The 23,275-nt window shown below is 31.8% G+C and overlaps 3 protein-coding genes across 7 annotated transcripts; 2 read left to right on the forward strand and 1 right to left on the reverse strand.

Moving 5' to 3' along the window:
- Positions 1-2,207: 2,207 nt before the first annotated feature.
- LOC123708766 (zinc finger protein 93-like) lies at positions 2,208-8,578 on the reverse strand. Of its 2 annotated transcripts, XM_045659638.1 has the most exons (11): positions 8,464-8,578; positions 7,863-8,047; positions 7,562-7,694; positions 7,363-7,492; positions 6,841-7,037; positions 6,451-6,629; positions 5,946-6,141; positions 5,700-5,815; positions 4,771-5,006; positions 4,517-4,544; positions 2,208-3,687 (listed from the first exon to the last, which is right to left on the reverse strand). In XM_045659638.1, the coding sequence occupies exons 2-11, from the start codon at positions 7,985-7,987 to the stop codon at positions 3,618-3,620; spliced, it is 1,410 nt and encodes a 469-aa protein (XP_045515594.1). In that variant the 5' UTR covers positions 7,988-8,047; positions 8,464-8,578; the 3' UTR covers positions 2,208-3,617. The 2 variants fall into 2 exon arrangements, with proteins under 2 accessions (XP_045515594.1, XP_045515593.1); XM_045659637.1 differs by lacking the exon at positions 8,464-8,578 and having other exon boundaries at positions 7,863-8,116.
- A 114-nt stretch (positions 8,579-8,692) lies between these two features.
- On the forward strand, positions 8,693-15,709 carry LOC123708297 (zinc finger protein 569-like). 2 transcript variants are annotated; one of them, XM_045658958.1, is made up of 8 exons: positions 8,693-8,980; positions 9,127-9,256; positions 9,330-9,462; positions 12,674-12,792; positions 12,904-13,046; positions 13,602-13,800; positions 14,939-15,057; positions 15,448-15,709. In XM_045658958.1, the coding sequence occupies exons 1-8, from the start codon at positions 8,904-8,906 to the stop codon at positions 15,578-15,580; spliced, it is 1,053 nt and encodes a 350-aa protein (XP_045514914.1). In that variant the 5' UTR covers positions 8,693-8,903; the 3' UTR covers positions 15,581-15,709. The 2 variants fall into 2 exon arrangements, with proteins under 2 accessions (XP_045514914.1, XP_045514915.1); XM_045658959.1 differs by lacking the exons at positions 8,693-8,980; positions 9,127-9,256; positions 9,330-9,462 and adding an exon at positions 12,383-12,507.
- A 1,383-nt stretch (positions 15,710-17,092) lies between these two features.
- On the forward strand, positions 17,093-23,164 carry LOC123708295 (zinc finger protein 62-like). 3 transcript variants are annotated; one of them, XR_006753588.1, is made up of 9 exons: positions 17,093-17,435; positions 17,557-17,686; positions 17,846-17,978; positions 18,181-18,320; positions 18,862-18,977; positions 19,467-19,668; positions 20,348-20,466; positions 20,686-20,930; positions 21,176-21,265. XR_006753588.1 is itself a non-coding variant. In XM_045658957.1 (8 exons), the coding sequence occupies exons 1-8, from the start codon at positions 17,362-17,364 to the stop codon at positions 21,261-21,263; spliced, it is 1,002 nt and encodes a 333-aa protein (XP_045514913.1). In that variant the 5' UTR covers positions 17,093-17,361; the 3' UTR covers positions 21,264-23,164. The 3 variants fall into 3 exon arrangements, 2 of the variants coding, with proteins under 2 accessions (XP_045514913.1, XP_045514912.1); XM_045658957.1 differs by lacking the exon at positions 20,686-20,930 and having other exon boundaries at positions 21,176-23,164; XM_045658956.1 differs by lacking the exon at positions 21,176-21,265 and having other exon boundaries at positions 20,686-21,081.
- Positions 23,165-23,275: the final 111 nt, after the last annotated feature.

A 23,275-nucleotide genomic window follows, 5' to 3' on the forward strand; every position in this document is an offset into this window, starting at 1 on the left:
GCTCCCAGGGCCCAGCAGCTAGTCCCAGGTAACGGTAAACTTTTACTAGATTCAATTCAAAATCTTTTATTCAAAAAGGTACCACAATGTACACTTATGAACGTAAAAAACAGAAATGTATAAGAAATGCTTCTAGTTTTACATCTACTCCCAGTTCTCAAATCAAGCTTGTAAAACGGAAGAAAAGAACTGGCAATGAACTCTCCGCCACTTTACTTAATCGCCAAGTTTTTTGTTTTCAACAACGTTTGTAAGGAGCTGCAACCATTACACCATGTTCCACATGACATCTTAAGTAATTAATAATAATAAAATAAATTAAAAACAAAGATTTGTCCTCTATCAGCAGGAGGCATGGTGGAGTAGGAGCACGCACTTACATAGTCGTGGGAACGACACGCAAATACGTAGTCAAAATAGCTTATATCACCGCATACGCGAATTCAAGTACGACCAGTCACAAATAGGACCCATTTACGAGATTATTACGATAGTTGCCACACTCGCGCTTTAGCAGATTATGAATATTAATTTCGATTAGTAATTATGTCTCGCATTTTTACTGCGGACTTTGCTTTGAACTAACATGTTCGGAATTAAGCAGGGGAATGTCACCACTCTCGGATAAGTTAATTTCATCTTATTTCAGTCTCGAGTAAAAAGTTGAAGTTACACAACAACAAATGTTTATTTAATTAATGTATCTAGTTTTATTTAAATAAAAATAAACACTAATTAACAAACTAAATAATTTGATATGATAATAGTGATAAACGTATACGCGTGTCCACTACATCTCGTTCCTAATTGTAGCTGGAGAATCTCGATTACCGGCGCACTTGGGCAGACAGTAGAATGGCTTGGGGAGTGTAGGAAAATACGATGGGCCATTCTCACTAAAACCCCAGGGCCCACTTCTCGGGTTCGGTATAGGTAAGGGTTCTATTGAACGCTCCAGAGATTGCGGCTTGCGAGACCTTCATAGTATTTTTAATGACACATATTATAGCTTTATGAAAAACATATTTGATAAAAAAGATTACATTTATTCAACAATTTCACATTTGGACAACACAAACACATATTACGTATGTCAAGCATGTAATACTTCTAGAGACCAAGGCAATACGAGTTTTGGTTTTCAAGAAGGTACCCATTTTTCACTGTTTTCATTACAGTTATCTATCTTCGTAACAGGATTACAGTTCGAAAACCTAAGCCATAAAACTAACAAGCAGTATTTCACGCGTTCGGTAAGCTGGCTTAATGAAATCTCTCTAGTATCGTATGTGCCAGAGACAATCCCGGAGGCGTATTGACTATGCGGCATATATCTATAGAGTGTTCGAAGTTGTGTTTGCGTAACTTATATAATTAACATCAAAAGTATTGTTAGTCATTTTACAGTTTTAAGTAAAATATACCTTATTTTATTTTACATACACATGTAACACTAGTACTTATCTTGTTAAATACCTGTGCGACTGATAACAGAATTTTCAAATAGAAGTGTCGATGTAAATTGAATTTATAATTATAATCAAATGAACGTGACTTCCGTGGGAACATCAGTTATTATTTTATGGCTAAATTGACAACATCCTATGGAAAATAAAGTATGTATTAACCCACGCCTCGCAGATAGGTGTTCAATTTAACCCGAGAGAACGGATTGACTGACTTAGCGACCTATTTCTTTCAAAGAATATTTGTAAATAATAAATTCGGAACTTAATCCTCATTCCATATAGAAGTAAGTCCTATTGCTTCGCTTCTTTTACGGTAATCCATTCTTATCGAAGCCAATAAAATCTAAATTTATTTTAAATTTGCTGCCACTGTGAACTTCGTTTTGCCTTAATATATTTTTACTTAGCCTACCTTTTTAATAGCTACATTCCAACTATGTAACAATTTGGTATTCTAGCCCATAGACTGTTGTTACATTTCCTGGAATAAAACCTAACCTAAGTACTAAATATTAGTAAATTTTTCAATCTTTTTCTCCGACTGTTCCTACGTCTCCAAGTTTTGCGCTTAGCAACATATTTTGCCATTAATTTTAATTTATACAGATGGAAAAATGCGTTATAGGTAATAGATACCGTTTTTATAAGACGATTAGTTCCTTTATTAGATATATAGATAATAAAATAAAATAAAACATTTATTGTGATAAACAGTTTATTCCTACATATTTAATAAGCAAGATATACAATATAAAGATAATCACATTTTAATAAGATTCTATTATTTTACAATTCTGACAATAGTTGTGACTTCAGCCTTCATCATTTATTTCATATATTTATTACAACTTCGATGCAGACATATAATACAATTGACATAACTAAATGAAAAGGAAGGCAACACTATTCACTCAAACATCCTTCTTCGACTCGCATAGCTCTCTCTTGTAACTTTATGAAAACTCATCTGTATTGTAAAATTGCAAACCAGAGATACAGATAATTTTACCACCTCATGCATTTGTTTTGTTCGTGGGGCTTATGTTATGAATTCAAGTTTAGGCCTCCGAAATAGAGAAATTTGATCTACGTTTATAAGGTTCTGTATCAGATAGTAATAGAAAAACCGGTAAAAACCTATTTCAGAATGAGCGACATCAACACTTTATCAGGTTAATTGCATGTCAACGAGTATCACTTTATGGTAAAAATATAAAATCCGACGAAAGTTTAAAAGCGTGGTCTATCTTATATTTGTTACCATGGATAATATTTTATAAGTAAGAATGGTAACCATGGTAACAAATATTGTCCCTTAAGGCCCGGTCTTCTTTAAAATAAATTTTACACATCTAAAGAAAACACTTTATCAACGGTTTGAAGTTATGTATTATTATAAACTTATGATTATTTTAAATAATTTAAAAAAAACTACAACGTTTCGCGTGCTTTACAGCGTGCGTGGTCACGGTGACCACGGTAAGTTTATAATAATACATAACTTCAAACCGTTGATAAAGTGTTTTCTTTAACTATCAATCGTGTTAAGAGAGTTTCCGCCGCAGGTTTAGATAATCTAAACCTAAATGTGAACTCAGCATCATCGAGAATCTGCATATAGTTCACCCTTTTTAATCCTCGGGAACTAGCGCGAAGTTCGTCTTCTGATTTGCTATCAGTAACCGACGACAACAACAAATCACCATCATCACTAAATAATAATGCTATGGCCATTTCTTCTTTCTACGAACTTGTAATCCAAGCAGCAAACTGTGGAATTTCTCAGATTGCAATATAACATTGTTTACACGGATTGAAACAAACGTCAAAGTAGACAGATTGGTTATTGACACGCACAAACTAGCTTTTTCGAACAGAGGTCAATCTTTAATCTGTAATCCGCACTCCCAAAGATGTATTGATTTTTAAAATACCAAACTCAATCCGTAGATAGTTTATTGGCATATTTAATACAAAAAACGGATTGTAATACTAATCTTAGATGGAAATTCGATCAGGATTGATTATTAATTTCGGCCATATGATCTCTCGGATTAAGAGAGAGATTTGCGTTGTCTTTCTCGCTTGTTGCTAGCTTTCAGTGCCATACAATTGTTTTCGTACATCGATTATTCACGTGTTATAAGTTTAAAAATATCCTAAAGATTGCTGAGCCCCATAAACTTTCACTTCGTCCTTTTTCATATCCAGTTCCGGTCTGCAAAATAAACTCATATATCAACATAACTATTACAGATTTCGTTATATTTTTTGTCGACAAAGAGTTAAAAAACATATTATAGTTTTTATGAGTAAAATATTTTTAATGAAATTATTAAAAAAACATTTAATAAATAAAGCAATAGCGCTAAAACCTTAGCAAGTCTTGGTCTCAGATGTTTGTATCTGTTTCATGATCATTTGTTAAACTAATAGGCAAGTAGGTGATCAGACTCCTGTGCCTGACACACGCTTGGTCTAAGGCAAGCCGGTTTTCTCACGATGTTTTCCTTCACCATTCGAGCTAATGTTAAATGCGTACATAGAAAGAAAATCCATCCAATCCAATCAATCCATCCATCAAACCTACGACCTCAGGGATGAGAGTCGCACGCTGAAGCCACTAAGCCAACACTGCTCTAGACATAACATTTACTACTAACAAAACACAGACACACATAAAATAACAATAATCAAAGATAAAAAAAATAAAAAAGAATGAGAGAACATTTTTTAAACAACAAGGTATATAACGTCACTGTACACCAGTTGACAGCAAATGGAACGTTTATTTTAAATCTAAATTATAATTGAAGTAAATATACTTTTGTTATTTTAGTATAGGTAGTTGAAAACATTTTTATCGAATTATTAATAAGCGAACTGATTTAGTTAATACGTCGTCTACGGCTTCGATTTTCAGCGACACGAAACTTGTAAGATAGACTGATCACCTACTTGACATTATAGTTATTAATCTTGTCTATCTCCTATTGGGGGATTCAGAATATATAAGCAAAAACACGAAAGAAATTTAGGTTACTCACAATGTTAGCTGAACGGTTTGTTGTTGAGCTGAAACAAAAAATATATGTTATTTTTATCATAATACACAAAGATTACCTAAATTATTATTAATAATTAATTCAATTTAAATAGCCTCAACAAATAATAGATAATACACGCCCGCGTACAGTATACACTCTAAATTATCGTTTGCTTCCCATAGATGATAAAATGTCGCAAAAGGATAATCACAGATTAAGGCAAAATTTAGTATGTACATGCGAAATTTACTCACGTATTCCAGGCTGCAGGATCCCGTTAACATCAGTGTAATATATTTGTTGTGGTAAATAGTCCTGTTTCTGTTCTATATATGTTTCAATTGGTTGAGGGACCATATCCTGTCGCCATTTGTCCATTTCCACGTCCACTTTTTGCATTCTTTCTACTTGTTTGTAGGACGGCTCCCCACCTATATAATCTCTCTTTGTTCTGTTGTGAGTTCGTATTTCGTGTTTGCGGAGGTCTGACCTAATTCAATAATATGTTAGTGTCATATGTCATTTGCCACAGACGTGTAACGTTTATGCAAATTTTGCATAATAATCTGTGCAGAAACAGGACAGTCGTTGTATTTGGAGTAGCTTTATTGTTATGTTGACAACATGATATATTAAGTTTAGTTAGCAGTACTTGGATTCTTAATATAACAAAATTAAAACTATATAATTCTATCTCTACAAGTAATTTGAGAAGAATTATACTAATTCGCATATCTAACACGCCAGTTCTATTTCCGCACAGACTACCTATATCGATATTAACTTACAGTGTAAACAATTTATTTATAGAACGATGGTAAGAAACGACAAGGCAAACCGACGTTTTGAGAGTTTAACGCGAAATAAAATTCAATAAGAAAACTTTTGATTAAATATATTCGCGGAAATATTGTAATTTGCATAGAAAAAGTAATACAGAAAATAAATATACGCCTCATGGCAAAAAGTAATAATAGATACTGTATTATCTTTCCTCAATTAAATTAACCTATGTCACGTGTTGATCTTAAAACTGTCACAGGCGGGAAACATTTCGACAGCTACTAACAGCAAATCTCACAGACTAGATTTGGCCGAATCAATATATAGACAAGAGAGGCCATATCTCCAACTTTAGTTTTTAGCAAATTCTTCACTTTATTATTAATATAGTAATACTTACTTATAGCAGAAATCCCTCCCACAGAAATTACAAGCATGTTTTATGTTCATATGTGTTGCGTCGTGATGTTCGCGTAATCCTGCATTTGTTCGGAATGCTTTGTCGCACATAATGCACTGCAAAAAAAATATAAAATATTATTTCCTTTCGATGTCCAAAAACATTTAATTTATAAATATGATATGAAATAACAACTATCCAAAAAAATAAAGAAAATCGTTAATAAAAATATTTTTGTTAACTCACCTTAAACTGTTTTTCCTGGTGTGTTAGTTTATGTTTGTTCAAATTTGATGGATTAACGAATGTGGCGGGACACGATGTACACTTGTATGGCTTCTCGCCCGTGTGTGTTCGCATATGCATCACTAGATAGTACTTGTACTTGCATTTGTAAGGGCACAGATCACAGAAGAAATTGAATGTGTTTGTATGGACAAGCCTGAGAACATACGGATATACAATGCTATATGAAATTTAAAAAAAAACCAATGTTAAAAAAGAATTAACATGCTTCTCGTTTTTGAATTTCAGAATGAGCAGAAATTTTATATAATATATATAATGCATATATTTAGTTAATCACTTTCGATTGACAAACAAGTATGGTATTTCTATTCATTTTATTAATATATCAAGAAAAATCTTGGAAAAAATCACCAAAACAACAAATTAACTTTGAGCAATGGATGTGATGCTTGCGACTGCGTTACCGTCACTATATGATACAATAATAATTAAAGTAACTCACATATGATTTTTCAGTCTTGCAATAACCGGAAACTCCTTACCACAAGTTGGACACTTGTGTGAAATTACCTCCTTATGAAAATGTCGCATGTGCTTGGCGATACTATAAACAAGCTGACCACAAACATCACATGCACGGAGCATACACTGTTTCACTTGTCTGTGGGCTATTAATCCATCCTGAAAAAAAATTCAAGCAGAATTAGCCTAATTCAGAGTGCAGTTCTCAACTTTGGGCTGAACACATCAGAAATCCAGTTGTACACCAATGGCATTTTTCTATGCAATAAACATTTCACACATCATAAAATATTATGAGGGAACCTCCATTTAGTATGGCAAAACATAAATGACTCAATATTTATGTATCTGCTGTTAATTTAATACATACCCTTGAAGTAAATGCCATATCACAGGAGGAACATTTTATCTCCTTTTTCTTTGGCTGTTGCTTTTGTTGTAATCTCTCCTTTTTCTTTCTTTCCAATTCCTGAGCCTCTTCATGTTTTAATCTTTTCTTCTTAAAATGGTGAAGTATTAATTGGAAATCATGTTTAGAGTATGGATATGAGTGCAATGATGGATCTCCTATAAAAAAAATATATATATTTAGTAGCATAAATATATTTTTTTTTAAATATATTTATGCTACTAAAGCTTTGGCTTTCAAAGCTATTGCTTTGTGAAGGCATATAAACCATAAAACAAGTTAGATTTAATATTGAAACAAAGTACAATTTTTACATTTACATAAAAAATATTGTTTACAATAAAATTCCCGAATAGATAATCCATTCAAGTATTATCAAATTAAGTGTCATGTATAACAATTTTTTCTTAACTTACTGAAGTCATACAACTTAAGACTTAATATGAAATAGTTGTTATCTAATTTAAAGATGAATTTATTTACCCATGGGATTTAATATCTTCTTAAATTTTCTGTCTGCAACCTCACAGTTCTTTCTAAAATTGATAGCCATCTTGAGAGATTCTAAGCATTCAGTACATATGTATTTAGGTAAAGAATCATCAGTGCTAATCTGAAATTTAATTATGTTTATGAAAGAGGTAGTTTGCTTACAAAACTATTTTGTTTTTTTAATACACACCGCTACATTGCCAATGCTGCTTATTGCTGCCATAATATTATCATAATCTGTAATGTGTTCACTAAGTGGTGTACAACCATTTTGTCCACAAACTCTACATATCATCTCCTTTGAAAGCCGTTGTGGAAGTTGCCTAGAAATTAAGAAAAACATTTGAATAACAACTTATTAAAGATATTTCATCTATCTTTGGATATTATTTTTTTATTATTGGGTATGTTTGTATGGTTATATTTTAATTGTTAAAGTAATAAGTAATGATGTAATAAATTTGTTTCTATCAAAGGAAGAGATAGTTTACCTGTCTGAAAAAAGTTTGTACCAATGATCATTCATGCTCCCATCTTCAGAGATTTTATTTGTTACAGGATAAGAAACTGTGCTTAATTTTGATACCATCTTTTTTGTTAGAAATACATTCATCATGATTTATATTGTTAATATCGTGTGATAAATAAAAGATAACATTGGTAGATACAAGCCAAGCTAAAATAAGAATTGAGATTTGAGATGATTTGTAATTTGTTTTGACTTTTGACCACAGAGTGGAACAGATAGGACCACAGTAGGATATAGGAATCGGTGACCTTTTTACAGATCGGATCGTGGGTATTAGATGTAATTGACTTCCAAATTACATTTTAAACTGACATTTCGGAGTGTGTTAAATCCACATCCAAAACCCAAGAGAAAGTATATATAGTATATACCTTTTCTAAGAAATATAGTTTCAAGTATTCACTTAAAACGGTTAAAGGTATAAGTATAAACAATATAAAGTAATAAAATATGTTAATCTTCAATTCAAAATTCAAAAATAATTAGATTTTTTGATCTATTAAAATTTACACTACTAATAATTAAAATTTAACTATACTTCTAATAGAAAATTATAACATTACATTTAAAACACAAACTTTCAGATTCAACATAACATTGTATTGATTCGCGATCTTTAAGATTTGTAGAATTGAATCAATGTACCAGTCAGATCGTATCGTCGGCTGAAAATCGAGTAAATCGTGTACACGCGACTTTTGGGTAATCGCAACTCGTTCAGTGGTCACAGATATATAAGCTTAGTCTCTACTACATTAATATGTATTTCTATTAATTTTACTTTATCTGTGTCGGCAGAAATAGTCACTATCCAGAATAGAAATAAAATAAATAATAAAAAGTAGCCTTAAAAAGATCCTTTATTTACACACAATACATTTTAAACTTTAAATAGTAGAGAGAGTCTAAAGTAGTATACTAAAAATATCTAATCTAGTAGCTCTTAATGTTTTAAGAAAAACTATTATTATCTAAAAAACCTATTACCTAAACTATTTATCTAATGGCATCTTTTTTAATGGTAAAGTCAAGATCATTTGTAGATGCTATGGAAATAAGTATGACAAATATATTACAATCGTAAGTTCAATTTTTATTTGTAGATTAACTAAACTTGCTTTAATAAATCAATTTAATACTGAAACAGTATAATTCAAGAAATTAAAAGTGTAAAAAGTTAATGTAAAACATAATAAGCATGTAATCTAAAATAAACTTGATTGCAGTGTATCAGAAGATACAACCCATTTAGACATGTGTCGAATATGTAACCAAGGAAATGCTGATATTCCTATTTTTGATGACACAAGTCATATAAATATTTCCGAAGAAGTTATGCATATCACAGGAGTTTTTGTAAGTTTTTTTATAAAAAGCATATTGAGGTGGTGGTATTAAATTGCACAAATTTCAAATTAATTTTTTTTAGATGCATAAAGTTGACAAATATTCAAAATATATCTGTGAAAATTGCTTCAATCTACTTAAAGGATCAATATTCTTTCGAGAGCTATGTCTCAGAAACAACCAAAACTGTTTAAAAAAGCTATCAAACAGAGAAGGTAAGATATTTTAAAAATATTCCCAAAGAGTACAACCCAAGGGTAGTGTGTAGAGATTACAATTCCAGAGAAAGTTTTGCTGCCTTGACTTCGTTACAACAGATCCTGCAGGATCACAATAGTCTATAGTTTTTTTATGGAATTCAAAATAATAAACTTTGTTATGGTTATAATCAACTTTTTATTAAACATACAAAAATCAACAATGCCTTACCTACTAATAATTGGCTAATTATATCACCAGTTCTCTCGGCTCTCAGCTCTTTCTGCCTCTACACTTGTTTGAGTGAATAAATAGTCGTGCAACAAAATAAAATTTTCCTTTCACTTCATTGCTTTCAAATGCTGCCATTTCTTTCTTTAATGTTTTATCAAAGTTTTTCTCTATTGTAGTTTCTGTCTGGTTAGTATAAATTTCACTGTCTTGTTTAAGCTGCATTTCTAAGTCCTCTTGTTTTCCAGAGATAGTTGGCTATTATCTGCATCTACAACTTCTATAAGGTCTTAAATAACTCAGCATAAAATATTTTTCATTTCTTCCCGTGACGTTTTCTTTTGAGGCATTACAAATGTAGGATTGGGTGTTTTTTTTTAATTCTTGGTCATACTTAATTCAATGCTGTAAGTAAATCATCACAGCAGTAATTTCACTACGTCTTTTTTTCACTCTTGCACGTTATTTACTTAAAAGTGTATCTTGCTTTTCCAAGTTCTCCAAATTCTTCCACATATTTTTTCCAACAACATATAATGTTTAATTGGCGACCTTCGAAAAATCTTTACCAGTTTTTTTACTTAGTTCTATCACTATCCAACACAAGAAAATGAAAAAACTAATTTGGGAAAAAAAATTATATGGGAAAAAAACATTAGATTACATTATTCCAAATATAATAAACTCGCTACCAGATACACTTCTTATTAATATAACAAGAAACAATATTGAATTCAAATTAAAAAATTATGAATACATAAATCAAACAATTATAAATTACGCATAACAAAAATTATGCTAATCAGACATCATCGTCATTTAATACATATTCGAATATAAGAACACATCCTGTATTCGAATAAGAATTCTCGTCAAGAACAGGTTTCTTGCATCGCCTATTTATGAAGCGTCAATGTTTCAATTGGTTTTTTGTGCAATTTTAATGGTTTGATAGTTTATATGTCACTGGCCTTAGTATATATGTTAATGATTTAAATATGTTCGACGTCCTGGTGGACAGAAAAACTGTGTACAGTTTGTTTCCACCACACCAACTACCTTTATATTAAGATCATTAATACAATAAATAAATAATAATATTGTTATAGTCAGGAATCACTTCAGCGGGTTGTCTATCGATAGTTATTGACAAAACGAGTTTCTTTATTTAATTAAATTAAGTTAATTTATTTCTTCCGGCAATAAAGGCGGCAATTTGAATAAATTTGTACCGGCTGATGCTTGCGGATTTGCATTGCTGATGCGCAAGATATTGCGGGATCCCGCAGAGCGTAAAATTGAGCTGGATTTCGATTTGGTAGTATGTAATAATTAAATTCAAAACCTCTAGTAGGATATCTTTAATATTTGTCCCAATAAATATAAGTGTTAGCCATAATTACAGATATGCTTTCTGGTTTTATCTGATTACTGGTACTTTATTTCCTCCTTGAATGTTGTTTTTGTTGTCGCTCTCTCATTTCTTCTTTTTGCTATAGCGTCACAAGTATTTTTTCCATGCTTTGTTTTATAAAAGTGCTTTGTAATTTTTGTTTCAAACATTACTATTAGATTGCAAATCAGATATTTTTAAATTAAAGCAACATGAATAGCATGAAGATGTTTAGTGCTTTCTTCAGGGTCTTAATCAGAACTTGTGAAATATTCTCTTGTTCGTGTTTGACAGCTCAAATGAAAATATTGGTTGTGACAAATATGTTCAAAATATTTATTAAAAACTAGCGGACCTGACAGACGTCCTGTCTTAACTATGAATATTAATTTCGAATCGGTATAACAACTAAGAAATATTTCAGAAACAAAGTGTTTATTATTCTAATGCTTTATGATAAAGAACAGTCTTTGTTAGTTTTTCTGGCGCGTATATAAATAGTTTTGTTGGTATTCCGACATGGAAACAGGCGACATATAAAGCCAGCAGCCATATGAAAAACATGGATTTTCAAGATTAATGCCACAAACAATTAGCAACTGTAATTATTTCATATGTATTTTATCAATATAATAACTCCGATCGAAGCATTTATTTCCATCACGCATTCTGTCAATATTATGTCAAACGCCATAAGGTTACCTGAAAAAACTTTGAGTTGTAAAACTTAAAAAAAAATGCTATAGTAACCAAAGTATTTTTAAATTTCTAATATTCCGCGTCATTTTCTTATGTTTTTCTTCATAAGAACCTTATCCTAATAATAACAAACACAACAAAAAAATAATTAGCGAAATAGGTCCAGCCGTTCACGAAAGAAATAATATCTCGAAGCCAACCAAATTAAAAATCAGTACTAATGATCTATAGCTCTCACATTTTTTGACTATTCAGGAATTTTGACTATTCTATTTCGGAACGCGACATTGCTTAGACAACAGACAATTTATTTACAAAACGTTTGTATGGGAAAAAGAAAAGGGCTGTTTTAGGGATTTCCCGGAAATTATTCGAATTTTTCTCGCCGTAAAAACCATCCTTAGACTTCAACGAACATTTAAAAAAAGAATTGGTACAATTGGTCCAGGCGTTGTAGAGTTATGCGCTTACCAACACATTTTGCGATTCATTTTTATATTATAGATAAAATATGTTTATTATGGAATATAAGATGCAGGTATCACTTATTCCACGTCATTAAATTTTTATCGCAGACATCACTACTCATCGGCAAAGAAGAAAGAGGGTGTAGGCCGAGAGAAAAAGCCGAAAGAAAATTTTATTAAAGAAAAGTAACCCTTTTCCCAAAAAAGAATTACTAGATAGTCTACTAGGCAGAAATTGCAGCCTGCGTTTGGACAGAGTATTAGCATGATGCGTATGTTCTATTCTATTAGATTTATCACTATTTTTGTATACATAATAGTTCATAAATATATTGTGAGGGAAAGGTAAATATATTAATTTCCCTGAATTTATCACTGAGAGATTCCCTACATTCTAACTTAACTTTTTAATTGAAAAAATTGTTTATTTATTTTTAGAACATATTATGAAAACTGATGGGGAGCAGGTGTTTGAACAGGAAATACCACCAAATCGCTGTGATGATGAAGTAGATACATGGCTCTGTTCCTCTTGCAATAAAGAATTTTTAGACATGGTAACATTTACTGAATTTCTTTATAGAAATTAATAATTAGAAACTATACTAAAGCCTAATTAAATATGAAATTGCAATTGGCAAAATGAAAAACAACTCATATTATTTCAGATCTCATATGACATACACTGTACAGAATGCAATAAAAATAATGAAAATGCAGAATTAAATTTTAAGGTAGAGAAAAATGAGAGAGCATTATGTGAAGTCTGTGGCAAGACTATAGCTTGTGTTGGACAACTTACACTTCATTTGTAAGTTTTTTATACAAGTAGTATGGTATGGTTTGTGGACTCAGTTTCCGCACTTAGACGCTCAATAGGTCCCTTGTACGTAAAGTCCTGGCTAACTAAGCCAGCCTAACTCCTTCCAAAAGCACAGAAGCCTTCTGGGCACTACGCAGGCTTCACGGAGCGACCTCACTGTTCCGAGGATTTCTGCACGTTGTTTAGCCACAGCCTCGCATTCCAGGACTACGTACGTGACTGATTCCTCTGCGCTGGAACAGGCTATGCACAAGAGGCTGTTTGTCGCGCCTAGGACAAAAATATGTTTATTAAGGAAACAATTGCCCATAATGTCCCTATTATTGTTTTGAGATTGGTTCTATTTAAGCTTAGAAGTAGCTTTGTCACTGCTGGCAGATCCAGTTTGGACTGTTTGCAGTCCGCACTTCGCGACCACCTTTTTTATAGAAGTAGCATTTTTATTTACTATGTACATTAAATTCGAGGATTTTCTCAAAGGTTTTTAAGATTGCTTCGTATTTATATTTTTTTTAAATTTATAAATTGTTTTATAATTTACAGAAAAAGCCATAGCAATAATTTTCCATATCTATGTGACAATTGTCCATACAGAGGTAGAACAGTAGAACTATTAAAAGTGCATAAAAGAATTCATTTAAAAGTCAAACCTTTTAAGTGTACTCAATGCCCTCAAAGAACTACCACACATGGAAATTTAAGAAAGCATATGGATCGTCGCCACAGCAATATTCAATACAAGGTACCTACTAATTTATGTGTAATGAATAGTTCGCAAAACATCTAATTTACAGTTAAATAAAATTTCGATTTTTAAATTAAGTTTTTGATAATTAAAACAGCTGAACAATTTGTAATGTGCAAAAACCATGGTCTGTGTATGGGCCAAGGTCTTAATTTTGAAATTCTCTTAACAGACTATACCCATGAGGACATTGTTGGCACGCTTTACATTATGATTACTATACATGCTCTATATTTATGATAAATAATGATATAGACATAGACATAACATTTTATTACTAACAAAACACAAAATAAAAATAAATCAAAAAATAATAATAATAGAGCGATAACAATTTTTTAAAAGATAAAGGTTTACTTGTGTAATGCGTGTGTGCTGTGGTTGTAATTGGCCCTGGCTCAGCATTATGCTGAGGAGCAGAGTTGTTCCACGGCGTTATAATATATATTATATATATATATATATATGATAAATTATTATTTGATAAATGTGCCTAGGTGTTCCTGGACACAATCTATACACATGTAACCAGTTCTACCATTTACATTCAGAGGATAAGGGCAAAAATATTCAGCTCTTATTACTTACTGTCGAAACTTCCTTCTGTTCCATCGATCGGCAACCTTTCTTAGCTTCCTGCAGCTTTTTCCAAACCTTCCTTTGCCATGAGTTTCTTTCTCCATTCGTTTTCTGCTATCTCTTCTATATCTTCTATACACCTTATTCTAGGGAGCTCGTTTCCCTTTGCCCATCGTCTTTTCCATATGTATTATATCCCATGTATTTGAAATCCATGTTTTATGGGTGCGTCTTGCTATATGCCTCGCCTGTTTAAGGCCATATGTAAGATAATTATGATTTTTGCTTTTTTGTCTTATTTTTTCGCTTTACAATCAAGATTTACCTATTGTAAAAAGGGTATAGACATATAGACGTGTGACCCTCGCGTGACTTACGTCACATGCTGTAAACATTTTTCTATAAAGAAAATAATTAATTGTAGAATGTTTTTATGTACCACCACAATAACCTTAATTCGTCAAAGTTTCCAATGTTCTTTCAATACAGGTTGTATTATGCACAATATAGTAAATCAATATATATTTTTTAAATATATAGTATATTTTCTCTCTAGTGCCCTTATTGTGAAAAGATAACATCGTCGAAGCATGACCTTACAAAACACATCGAAGACATGCATTTAAATCAAGAGCCTTTCCCATGTGATATTTGTTGTAAAACTTTTAAAATAAGGTATGGATTTTTTTAATATAATACAAACTGGTTTGCTTGTTCCATTATATTTTTTCATCGATACTTTTTAAGAAATAGTTTATATGAATACTTTACATTCAAACGTTCAACTAATGATATCTCGTTTATTGCGATTCAAATTTAAACGCATTATGCACATTATTCGCATTATTCAATTATTCGTGTTTGAAGTTATACTTTTTTGGCGCGTTAGAGAAAAATTATGAGAGTTAATTTTTTCTATCGTTAGTGTCGTTTTTTCTACAAACGTACAAAGCGACAGATAAATTTTTTGAAAAGATTTTTATCTTGTTACTCCAAAGAAGTATAACTTCTAACGCGTGATAAGTTATTTTTTTAACACTTTTACGAATTGTATTTATTTTTCAGACATTATTTACGCAAGCACCTTAGAAAAGTTCACAAAATAAAAACGGGACATCCAAGAGGTCGTATACCAGATTACTTGCGCTACCAAAATGAAGAAGGAAATAAAGATAAGATTAACGCAGATGTCATCTAATAAGTAAATTTGATTGAATGTGTACAGAAGGTACCTGATACGGAAGTCTGTCAAAATCTCGCTTGAAGCTTTAGAAATTTCGTGTGTAATTACGTCAAGATTAAATAAGTAAATAGTTTGTGAAAGTTGTCCTTGTTATTTATGAACTCCTTTCCAAAACAAAATAGTCAATTAAGTAAATTTATTGTTCTAAGGTCGACATCAGTTGGATAAATTAAATTTAATTGTCTGACATAGACTGTGTATCTATAATCGCATGAAGTTAAATTTGCCTTTTCTTTTTCTTAATTCTTTAAAACCGATCACGACACGACCTACCTGAACACGGCTAAACAATTAAATCGTCGGTCGAGTCGTCAATAAAGACAAGATTTTTTTTTCTAAATTAAATAAACTTACATGTGCAAAAACCTTGTAACGAGTGTGACCTCCTCTTGCCAAAATGCCATCTTAAATCCTTCTGGGCATTTCCCACTGATCTGCACTGACTCTCTTTAGTACCCTTATGTTTTGTTGAGCAGTTTACACTGATCTTACTCGTCTCTTTAGAACGTTTTCGTCTCATCCCAGACACAGTTAATTGGTTTGAGATCAAGATTTAGAGCTGGCCAATCTAAACGATGGATCCCAGCTTCTTGCATATTGCATGCTCCCACTTCGCCATATCGGTGCGGGCAAACATCAAATGGAATCCTTCTTAATTAGCAAGCAGTAAACTGCAGTCTAAAGTGGTGCTTCCTTCCGGTAAGATTCCGAGGGATTGGTTACAAATTATAGTTTACTCTGCAAATGTGAGCGAACGCTTTGTACAATTTAATAAGACGGGGACGGTATTTAAGTTTCCGATTAACAATTTAATAACAGTCTTATATTGGAAACAATTCAATATGTCACTGGATATTAAATTACAAAAATAAAGAAAAAAACAAAATTTGCGTTCATAAAAATTATGCATTTATTAAATAACATTTTCAAGTTTTGCGATGATCATAATAATGATACTTATGATGGTACTGGTTTCAATTTTATTATTTGGAATGTCAATAAAATTTTAATAAAAAAAAAATAGTCCTTAAGCGATATTTTATAGTCTCATTTAGTCCTTTTTATCTATTTTATACATGTAATAATTTAAAAACAGTCTTGAATTTTTTTAGAAACACTTAAGTAATCGAAGTTTATGGAAATGATCGTTAATAATTTTAGATTCATTACCCGCGATTTGATAACTTACATTGATTAGCACACCTATCTCCAGGCGCGCTGCCTGCTCTGAGACAAAATAGAAGCTATATATACATACTAATTCTATACTTGCGACATATCGTAACTCTACGACTGCGATACTATCAAAAACTAGCCAGTCTCGTGACTTAGCCATTGGCACTTCCTTACATTAAACGTCAGTACTCAGTAGACTGACACCATTCTACTCTATAGTTTATTAGCACCTGCCGCTTAGCAGTAACTACCTAGTATGAACTATCTATATTCAGTTCTATAGTCAATGGACTCTTGATACTTATTTACTGTTACGTTTAGGTATTCCAAAATGAAAATACTTAGCTAATTAAATAAAAGTATTGTATGAAAAGTAAATAATCTTTGTGCCATACACTTTCTATATTAATCAGAAGGACGAATCGTGTATAATTTATAATTTAATTGAAGCTTGTGTAATATTGTATTTATTTACTTGTGTAATATTTTATCATAGAATGTATAACTCAATTTAAATTTTGAAGCAATTATTTGAGTATAATAAAATTAAACTAAAAGTTATGACTTCACTTCTCTTCTTAAAATCTGTGTTGTTTGCTAATGCAACTCAAAAGAAAAAAAAAGTAAACAAGGTGTAAGTATATTTATTTTATTTCAAAACAACTCTTGAAAGTAAGCATAATATTGTATATCGCTCAGTGTCTTGAATCGTAAACGAATGTATTACAATTAATTAATAACATGTTTTATTCCAGTATATCAAAAAGAAAGAAATCATATGAGAATTGTCGAATATGCAATAAAATGAGGGCTGACATTCCAATTTTTGATAATTCTAATAAAATTAATATATCCGAAGAAGTTGAGAAAATATCTGGTGTTATGGTAAGGGTATAATTTAGCAATTTAAATATCTTGGTATATTCATCAATATCATGTGCTAAATATTTTTTTGGAGTTGTGTTTGAGGAGGAAGGACATCCTTTGATTTAAAAAATGTTAAACCACCTGTTTCCAATCTGATAAATTATATTTAATTTTCAGATTAGTAAGTTTGATGACCATTCAAAACATATTTGTCAAAATTGTTATCAACTTTTAAAGAGCTGTATTCTGTTTCGGGACATGTGTCAAAAAAATAATAAGAGGCTTGAAGTTGAAGTGGCTATTAAAACAGGTAGTGTAGTTATACCATAATAATAAAATAACTCTCATAGAAGACTTGTATTCACTAAAGTCCAATGCATGTCCAAGACATGTATTATTTGGTCTCAAATAGTTCATCATGAACTTATGGAATAAATACTGAAGATAGAATGTGCAACTGAATTTAAAGCAATATACATAGTTAATAAATATAGAGAACATTTTTTTTATAGAGCAAATAGCTTGTAATGAAAAAGAAAGTTTTCCTACAACCTGTGATGAAGAAGACGTCTATATACCGTCACCTACAAATTCTGATGATGAATTGGACCTTTGGCAATGTTCTATTTGCAACAAACAGTTTTTAAATGCAGTAAGTTTATTTATTTTAAGATTTGTTACTATGTTATACAAAACTTTTCAAAATTTACTTTGCTTTAAAACTATAAATTATGATGTTCCTCTTTTTATTAGCCTAGACTGCCAATACTTTTTATAATAGAGCAGAAGTTAATAATTAAGAGTTTTTTTAATCCTGAAATCATTCATTTGATTGTCTTTCTACCTCTAGAGTTTTCTACCATATACTGTTATGTTTTAACATAGAAAGAAACATATGGTTTTCCTTCTCCATATATTATCGCGGCGCCCTTACTCTGTATCTTCCAATAGCATTTTCGTATACAGGTTGAAGTAGTACAAAACTCATTATTGAAGAATTTCTTGAGGTTACGGAGTTAGCGCTCAGGTTAAATTTCGCACATAACTCATGTATAATTTAACTGACAAAATTATGTTGTTATGCAATTGTAATTAAAATAAATAAAAGTAAAAAAAATATCACCGAGACAACAAATTTTAAATTAAAGTTATGATTTCAATGAAAATACTATGTTTAATTTAAATTCTTTTAGAAATTATTTAATTTACACGTCAGACAATGTAAAAATGTGAATGGAGAGAAGAAAACATTTTTATGTGATATCTGTGGAAAAGTAACTAAGACTAAGGCAAATCTTTTGAATCACAAGTAAGTTTTCACTGCTCTAACTAACTCTGGGATATAACATAATAATTCTTTCTTAAAAAAATATAAATTTAGAAGTAGTGTGAAATAATAATTAATTTTATATTAACGTCCATACAGTTTTCTATCGCTCTCGCTCTACTTGCTTAACTGGCTGGGATTAAATATAAATAAATTTTTATTAATTTTTTAACAAATATTCTGTTTTTATTTGAAGTGAGCATTATAAGTTCATTCACATTATTAACATTAATCACCTTCCTTTGGGTAAGCCGCAGACTAGCTATCTCTATGAAATATAATTCATAACTTGTCTTCGTCAGTCTTAATATGTACGTATTTAACATTGTCTATGGTTAACATGATAATCACGAATATTAGATTATTTATATAACCATTTGAAGCAAACAGCGGTCTTTACCGATAAACTATGTATTTTTTTAGAGAAATAATAAATGCTACACATATTTAATTACAATTTTGTATCTACAGAAGCACACACGTCAACGTGTTCCCATTTAAGTGTGATGTTTGTCCGTATAGAGGCAGGACGGTCGATTTACTAAGAGTGCACAAACGCAGCCATTTAAAAGATAAGCCATATAAATGTACTCAATGCCCCAAAGCTACAACCACCTCTAGTAATTTGGCCAAACACATACAACATGTCCATAGTAAAATTCGACCGCATAAGGTAATATTAGTTCATTTTTAAAGGCCTAATGATGTGGAAATTATATTTTCACAAGAGAATATATCGCCTTCGAGCTTCAGTTTTTAATATTATTCTGAATACAAAGCACGTATCGGCATACTTTATTCGCATTTCATTGTATGCGTGATTTTATATCTACGATCACGATGCAGCACGCGTCACGCTGTGAGGTCTGAAAAAAAAGACATTAGACATGTTCACGGGTATTTTTTCTGAGCGGTTTATGTCTTTTAGTCTTTGTGTCAAGTATTTGCCCGACACATATCTTTTAGTCTGTAGGCTTTTGGGTCAAGTAATTGTTAATAGAACAAGGGGCAAACCTATAAAGAGGCGCATCTGATATCAAGTGGTACCTTCGTCCATAGACGTTACACTGCCACAAGACTCGCGTGTGCATTACCAACCGTTTAAGAATGCGCACTTTTCTTAAAGGACAAGGTCCTCCGACTAAGGAGTCGGTTCAGAAATACTTAAATGGGCAGCTGATTCCGTATAGTGTCTGCTACAATACTTGTCTAAACCACCTTCTGCCTCTAGATATAAGCGGACCTTGCGGAGCTTTTATTATTCTACATTCCTTATTCGTGGAAAAGATTTTTTTTTAATACTTACATTAGATTAAAATGTGTCATGACTTGATTGTTGAATTTAATTTCAGTGTTCCTACTGTGAGAAAGCTTTTTCGACAAAACATTGTATGAACAAGCACATTAAAGACATACATTTGAGACAAGGAACTGCAGAATGCGATATTTGCTTTAAGAAGTTTAATACTAAGTAAGTTTTTAGCTTATAATTCAAAGAAAAAGTGTGAAGTATCTTTGAAATGGTGTTTGACATTTACAGACACGGTTTGTTAGTTCGTATTTGGACATTTGTGAAATTCGAGACTGTGATTTTTTTTCTTAACTTGATTCATAACAAATAATTATTGAATTGTATGGAATATAATTTTGTTTTTCTAATGGAGGAATTTTACATAATCCTTTTTTTTAGGAAAATACTCCAAGGTCATCGACATAAAGTTCATAAAATTAAGGGCGAAAGACACGGTCGCCTGCCGTCCTACCTTCAATGTCAAACTGAAGAAAATCCTAATGACAATGACACATGTGAAGATATGCCTCTCGATAATTACTTACATTTATCCAATTAAAAGAACTGATTACCTACTTTAAGTTTTATAAGATTTATCTAAGCGTATTTAAAAGGGTCCATATCTTAAACAATATTTTACTCTAGTAAGTTAATATTGAAAAATATTTCATGAGAATTATCATTCGAATCATTTTGGCTTGAAGACGTTTACAAATACGAACTTAATTGATCTTAGATGATATAAGTTTAAGATGTATCTGAAATATATTTATTTAAATAAAAACAAGACTTTTAATGTAAATTATTGTTGTAATAGCTTGTAAATGTTACTAATGAGATTTATGCGTTTGGTACAACTAAACTAAATAGACAAAATTATTTTTTACAGCCTATACGAAAATGGTCGTGCTTCTTTTGGTCACATCTGCATCTGCCTTTGGCCCCAGAATTATCGAAAGCAAGAGGGAGTTAATTAGTTATACTACTACTACTTATGTTTGACAATGTTAACCTCCTTTAATAAACCTCAATACTATCCCAATATTCATAAAAACTAAGAACTTTTTGGTGTATTTCTGTCAAATGGTGTTGACGCTGCGATATACAGACAAACAGAAAGAAAGACTATTACACATAATAAAAATGCACACTTTAAAAGAAGTGAAGGCAGAAACAAAAATGATGTAGTTTTTATGAATAGAGGTTATAAGCTAAAAAGCACGTTAAGCTAAAAAACGTTGAGTGAGAATAAATTAGCATATATATGTGTTAAAGTTAATTTCATATCATATTATTATATATGTACTTAATATCAAGTGCGTTGACATCTGATATTATAAGGAAATATTAAATAATCTTTCTAAAGGAACGAATATGTGTATAAGTATATTGTCCTTATAGTAGTTCCGTTTTCATTTTTTTTACACGTAAATATTTTGTTTTGCCTTTATGTTACCTTATCAAACGAATGGTATGTGCGTGTTACACGAAAAGTTTACGATCAGAATTCTTAAATTGCACCGAAAATTTGAGCTGTATAAAGCGACTAAAATCTTGGCAGGGAAGAATAAAGATCTAAAATCAAAAGATGGTCAGCTTATCGTAACATCAGAAATGTTAAAAGCGGACTTGGCTACCACCGTCGACACGCTGATTTGCAAAAGCTTTTAATTGGCAAAATCTGGATCAGCGAGAAGCTTTCGGAGGACTGGAACAGTGGGCTTCTTATAACTATGCCCAAAAAAGGTGACCCAAGCCAATTGAGCAATTGGAGAGGTATCATCTTCCTCTTGGTTTGCAGAATTATCTTGGACAGGTTATTTGGAGCCGTCGAGCTTCTCCTTAGGCCTTAGTTCCTACATAGAACAAGCTGGCTCCCGGCCTAAGCTTCCGATACGCTGAGATGGAGCAGAATATGGTCGCGTCTCTCTGACATTGGTATCCCGCCAAAGTCAATCAACCTAGTAAAGGCCAGCTATAGGAACTATTCTTGTAGAGTGACTCACGATGGCCTTGTCTCAGACGATATTCGAGTGCACGCGGGCGTGCGACAAGGCTGCTTACTCTCGCCACTACTTTTCCTGGTTGTCCTCGACCGGATTATACATCGCACACATCAGAACCAGCGCTGCGGAATACAGCGGGGATTAACCAACATTTTGCAAGATTTGGATTATGCCGGTGACCTCTCTCAGATAAGTCAGACGCACCGCGACATGTAATCTAAGTTAGAAGACACGAGGCTTGATTTACGGGACTCAAAATCGAAACCCGTAAAACGAAAGAAATGCGTATTAGAGTTAAGAACCTTGCCCCATGCAGATGGGCATAGAGGACGTAGAGAGCGTTCAAAAATTTGTTAACCTCGGAAGAGTCGTGTCTGAAACTGGAGATACAGAAGAGGACATTACTTCACGTGTTGCCAAGGCCCGAGCAACCTTCGCACAACTTCGGCATGTATGACAGTCACGGATGTTGACGCGTCGAAACAACGTTAAAAAAATATTCGGGGAAATAAAATATTAGTAGAGTAGAGTAATAGGAATTTTCTTAGACGGTGCAGATTGTGTATTGAGGTCACAGGGAGGATTCTTTTTGAGCATTTATTGAAAATGTTTTGTTTTATTAAAACAGTAATTTCAAACTGATTTTTTCGAACTTTAATAAGAATTTGTTAAAAAATATAACTGCGGGGGTTGAGCTTAAGGACAATTTTATGCAGCTGATTACCCGATCTAAGCCCTAGTTGCGTTTGATCCACGACTTTGTGGCCACTTTGTATACAATAGTCATTAGAATTATTAAATGTTGTTTTTTATGTATCGCACTTTTGTTGTTTTTATATTTACAACATTATGCCCTATAATAATGATGATAGCAACTCTGTAACTTTGTGTGATAATGTATTAATAAAATGAAGATTATTGACCATATTGTTTTTATGTGTTTATTTAATGTTTAAAATAAGTTATTTGGTTTTGTATATTTG

Source organism: Pieris brassicae, chromosome 4 (assembly GCF_905147105.1).
Source record: "Pieris brassicae chromosome 4, ilPieBrab1.1, whole genome shotgun sequence".
NCBI classification, from domain to species: domain Eukaryota; kingdom Metazoa; phylum Arthropoda; class Insecta; order Lepidoptera; family Pieridae; genus Pieris; species Pieris brassicae.